Source organism: Sinocyclocheilus rhinocerous, unplaced genomic scaffold (genome assembly GCF_001515625.1).
Source record: "Sinocyclocheilus rhinocerous isolate Xijiao unplaced genomic scaffold, SAMN03320098_v1.1 scaffold3248, whole genome shotgun sequence".
Lineage (NCBI taxonomy): Eukaryota > Metazoa > Chordata > Actinopteri > Cypriniformes > Cyprinidae > Sinocyclocheilus > Sinocyclocheilus rhinocerous.
The window spans coordinates 217,855-223,421 of record NW_015643563.1 but is presented as its reverse complement, the minus strand read 5'-3'; the positions used below and the strand labels follow the sequence as shown (position 1 = coordinate 223,421).

General features: G+C 35.1%; 1 protein-coding gene across 5 annotated transcripts in view; it reads right to left on the bottom strand.

The window, feature by feature from the left end:
* tut4 (terminal uridylyl transferase 4) overlaps positions 1-5,567 on the bottom strand; it is a 32,461-nt gene that overhangs the window by 12,352 nt on the left and 14,542 nt on the right. For all 5 annotated transcript variants that reach the window (XM_016574855.1, XM_016574857.1, XM_016574856.1 and 2 more), the window contains exons 13-16: positions 3,901-4,421; positions 2,738-2,888; positions 2,515-2,601; positions 665-768 (exon numbers count right to left, since the gene is read on the bottom strand). In XM_016574855.1, coding sequence (XP_016430341.1) covers positions 665-768; positions 2,515-2,601; positions 2,738-2,888; positions 3,901-4,421 — 863 coding nt within the window. The remainder of the gene's footprint in view (positions 1-664; positions 769-2,514; positions 2,602-2,737; positions 2,889-3,900; positions 4,422-5,567) is intronic.

The following is a 5,567-nucleotide window of genomic DNA, read 5'->3' as shown; positions in this document are numbered from 1 at the left end:
CATTTATTATATTTTACTTAACCTTGATGAAATCTGTCATGGGAGTGTGCAGGGAGACTTCAGATATAAAAACGCGGACTTGTTAGGAAATGTTTACTCAATGAAATCATAGCGCGGTGATTTCACTTATATTATGTCTTGAGCAATTCAGTTCTATATTAGTAGTTGTAGCCATTGCGGCGTGAACGTCGTCTCAGCTAGATCTATAACTGCGGGAGAATGTGTCAGCGTGGACGCGCATTGTCTACGCCGGGCGTAGTTGCGCCTGATCGTAGTTTCAGTTGGTGCAACAGGTGTAAATATTTATCGTAAAGCAGGACGTTGCAAAGCCCAGCGTAGGGCTTACACCCAGCGTTTTTACGTCTAGCTGGTGCAACCGGCCCCAGGAGAATCAATAATTGGCTAAAAAAAAAAAATTATAATAATACAAACTGATCTCCTTTTCAATGTTTTTAAACACAAAAGACCATTTAAAGTAAGGGAAAACAGTTATTGACATATTATAATGCACATTATTTGTACTTTTGAAATTTTGCATGACATAAAAATTAAATTAAAGAAAAATAAGATATGTTTCTAATATTGGCCTAATCATACAGATATTTACAAAAATCTAAATAAAACATGGCATGCCCTTCTTTGGAAGGGGCAAGAGGATTTCTACCTCAGCGGTGTCGTGACCCTCCAGTGTCATACAGATGTCCAGGTCACTGTCACGAAAGCCAAAGCCGTTCTTAGAAGAGCCAAACAGACAGAGCTGGGCCTTATCTGAACAAAAACACAGAACACCGATTAATTTATTTTAAAAATAGGGATACTGCAGTTAACCGATCTGTTTATAATCATAAAAACTGTAATTACACCATAAATGCATATTATTAAAGTCTACTGTGTTTCACAGTCAACACATATGTGACAAGCGTTGGCTAGATTTAAAGGAAAAGAGCACTTTTAGATTAACAAGGCAATAATAGATGGTACTAGTGGAGGTAGGAAAACAAAGTTCTTTATGAACCGCAGGATTGCTTGTAATAAAGATTTCAATGCAAAAGAAAAGGCAGTAGAGCTGACTATTTCTGTCAATGGTAAGTTTGTGATAACGTAAGAAAAGTAGTTTAAATGTTTTGCCACTTGCTTGAGCAACTTAATATATAAATCTAGAAGTAAATGCAAAAGTAAAAAGCATTGAATAATGTGTTGCTTATATTTATTGTGTTGAAACATGTCTGTGAAAGATTGTAGTACTGTACTGTGTAAAAAAAGAATTGCAATGTTGAAGCATTTTCAGTGACAATGTTTGGATTTGAAATCAAAAGATTTAAGTTCAAAGATCCAGAAAGCCTCCCTTTGCAACAAAGTCTTATCTCTTGTTTTTTTTTGTTCCTGGGAATCGAGAGGATTCTACCTCATAGAAGAGGCGAGAGATAGAGATAAGTTGTTGTTGCAAAGGGAGGCTTTCTGGATCTTTGAACTTAAATCTTTATTTCCTGAGGGTATGAATGAAGAACTAGAACTCTCTCGTTTTTTGTAAAAAATTGGTATTGTCGTTACTGCTTTATCTTCTCTCTCTCCTGCTGTGTTTGTTGTATTTGTAATGTTTGGTCATTCTTTGAAGTTGTATACTTGTACATTTCTGCTATATATGTGAATGATCAAACTTTCGTGAAATTCTGCTTGTGATTAATTGAGGTTTACCTGAGATAATTGAATTCAGCTGATTGTCTTTAATTGTTGACCTACTTAAAAAGGGTGACTGTTGTTTGTTAAGTGAGCACTGAAGATAGCAATGTGCTGAAACGTTTGCTTGCTTGCTCGTGTCCATTTTTTTAATTCACATGCACTTTGCACTTTTGCACAATGCAATTTATAAAAATTAAAAAGATGTTTTTGTAGACTTTTTAGTCTTGAGTGGATCAGTGTGCGGTTAGCCACCCTTTTGCTCATTTTCAAATATCCTACTGGCTCTACGCACCTGCAGTACAAGGAACTATTTATTTATTTATTTTTTGGAGCGCTACAATTTTCTCGAGTTTTACATTATGATTTAATAAATTATTATTCATCAGATCATGATAACAAACCCCAGTTTGTGAAACCCTATTGTAAATCCAGCAATTGTTTAAATATTTATAGCTATTTATTATACATACATATATATATATATACACACACACACTTTGTGTTGCATACTTTGACATTAAATTACACAAAAAACTAGTTAACACTGCTCTGGCTGATTCTAATACAACACCGGAGAAAGTGATGGTAAATTTGACATTCTCTCTTTCTTATGTCTGCCATAATCAATCTCTCTAAAATGTGTTCTTCTTTTAGAATATTAAGGATTAATATTAAGATTATTATTAAGGATATTAAATTTTGCTATTTGAGGAAAATGAGCATCACTATAGATGTTTACACATCTATATGACAACTTCCGCTTCTGAAAACTATTTTGCTACTGCAAGTTTTTTGTGTTAACACTGCTGTACATGTATGAATGTGTTTGCACACCGTTGTACTCTTTTCTGATGAAGCGCTCCAGACTGCCCAGAATCTGCTCCCTCTTCTGCTGCTCGATGAGAGACGGTGACAGCTCACCTACAAACACAAAAAACATCACAACGGAGCCTTAAGTAAATGTAAGGGTAAATGCAAATAAATGCACTCAAGCTGATTGATCGGAATGCGCTGGAGTATTAAAACAGATGCTGGTAAAGCATGGGACGGCGCTCACGGTAGCACAGCATGCAGAGTCCGTCCAGGATTTCTCTGAAGAGCTCGGTCATGGGCGGCAGGGGTTTCAGCTCAATCTTCTTGAAGTCTTCAGGACATTCGTCTTTAAGGTGGCCGTCTCGCTTGCAGATGCTGCACACGACTGTTGGCGGCTGTGAAGAGAAACAACCAGCAGACGCTTAATTTCTGGTTCACAGCACCGGATTATTTAGGCTACCATAATACATGTGATGCACATGTGTGCCATAGTATATGCTAATCTTTATTTAAAAAAATGACTCCAGACGATTGAATTATTGGATTGCATGCCAATTCCACCCTCTCTTAGAATTAGAGAGTCAATTTTTTTCACTGCTGTGCCTTTAAACCTCTTTTATATACTATCGTTCAAAAGTTTGTGGTCAGTAAATTTTTTTTCCCTTAAAAAAATAATACTTATATTTCGCAAGGGTTTATTAAATTGATCAAAAGTGACAGTAAAGACATTTATAATGTTACAACAGATTTCTGTTTCAAATAAATGCTGATCTATTTAACTTTCTATTCATCAAGGAACACAAAAAAACTAAATGTATCACTGTTTCCACAAAAATATGAAGCAGAACTACTGTTTTTAACAGCAGCAAATCTTTCTTGAGCAGCGAATCAGCATATTAGAATGATTTATGAAGGATCATGTGACACTGAAGACTGGAGTAATGATGCTGAAAATTCAGCTTTGATCACAGAAATAAATTACATTTTAACATATATTCACATAGAAAAGAGTTATTTTGAATTGTAACAATATTTCACAATATTACCGCTTTTTCTATATTTTTTATCCTGATTTTTTTTCTCTTTGTGAGCATAAAAACAAATACACTTTAAAATAAAAAAAAGAAAACCTAGTGACCCCAAACTTTTAAACTTTTTCCTTCGCATGTGAAATAATATCTTAAAATTCAGAACAATCCACTACTGAATCGTTCATACCATTTTGAAAGCCGGTTTTGGTCGATTCACTGAAAAAAATTGATTCATTTAAACAATTCGCTGAAAAAAAAAAAAAAGATCCCTGCCCATTTAGTTCACATAAACTACACAAGATCAATATCTACCCAATTTTTGAGCCAAACATAAGTAGAATATAAGTCAAGCACCACAAATATCCTGTGCAATTACCTTTCCTCCAGTGAAGATCATCCTGTCAAAGATGTAGTGCATGTCTTCTGGAGCAATACTGTTCTGTCTCTCCATCTCTCGATCTTTATCCTCCTCCTCATCCTCCTCGCTGTCCATCAGCAAGCCGTTCAGGGCAGAAGCAGACTCCGCTGTGGAGGGTTCCTGGGAAACAGACTCAGATCTGGTGTCCATCCCAGCGTCGCTCACCAGGAGCTCTGTGAACCCCGCTCTCAGGCTCTCCTCTTCCTCCATATCCCTCTCGTCCTCATCATCACTGCTGTCTGCGTCCTCCTCGCCGCTCTTCTCCGCCTCCGCACGGTTCTTTCGGTCCAGGCTGCGGGATCGGGCCATGTGAGAGCGTCTGGGTTTCTTCCTCAGTAAGCTGCGGCTGGCGTTCGCTCCGTTCCTGCTCTGAGGACAGGCGAAATACTTGTAGGCCGTGCGGAAACGCTCCTGGATGTACTCAAACACCATCTGACTGTTCAGACTGCGAGCCACGTTCCTCTTCAACGCAAACGGATCTAAAACACACCATTTAGTCGTTTACAAATGCTTTCAAACTGCAGTTGTTGCTCCTTTTCATATGGACCTTAAACTAACAAACATAAAATTCACTTAAAACAGATTAAATTGTAAAAAACTGTGGTTTTTGATATTGTTCATCAGTATCGTTTGATAATGGAAATTTAATTGTGTTCATTTTTAGATTACCTGTGCAATCATCTCACGCTTATCTTAAGTTAATCAGTAACACTTTGCAATAAAACTTCATTTGTTTACATTACATTCCTGACCTAACAATGAACAATACATCTTTAGCATTGATTAATAAACGTTAATGTTACTTACAACATTTACTAATGCATCTTTGAAATCAAAAGTCACATGTTATATAGCTAACAAACGAACAATTATTTGTACTAAATTAATTACTAATTACTAAATTATTTTCTATTAACCATTATATAAAAGTAATAAAAGTAATTACACAGACTTACTACATAGATATTCTGAATACTATAATGTTCTGAATATAAAAAATAGTTAGAATATTTGATTTTAGTAAAATTTTTTGTTAAATTTCAGTATTACTTATATACTATTACAGTGTTTTTTAATAGTTTGAAATAGCTTTCATTTTTATATTGGCAGTCTTTATTTTATTTTTAGTAATTTTGTGTTTTGTCATTTTCAATAATGTCAAAACAACATTTAAATAACTTTAAAACTTTATTACTTGTCTTTTTTTTTTTTTGACATGTAACAATTTTGTTTTATTTTATTTCAATTAATAAATATGATTTGAATCATATTTTTATAATGTTGTCATTCATAAATTCACTTGCTGCATTAAAAAAAGATTGTTTTTAGAGTTATTAAAAACTACAGAATTTTTATATCAGCTATTTTTAGCCATAACATTAAAGGGGTGATTCACTGGGTTTTTTCTAGGCTTGATTGTGTTTATGGGGTGCAGTCTAACATGTGTTAACGCTTCGTTTTTTAAAAAACGCATTATTTTTCACATACTTTACCTTTATTCCACACCTCTCTGTCCCTTCTCTGAGAAATGGGCTGATCATTTCCTTCTTTTATGAAGCCCCTCCCTCAGAAATAGGCGATGGGCTCTGATTGGTTAGCTAGCCCAGTGTGTTGTGATTGGCTAA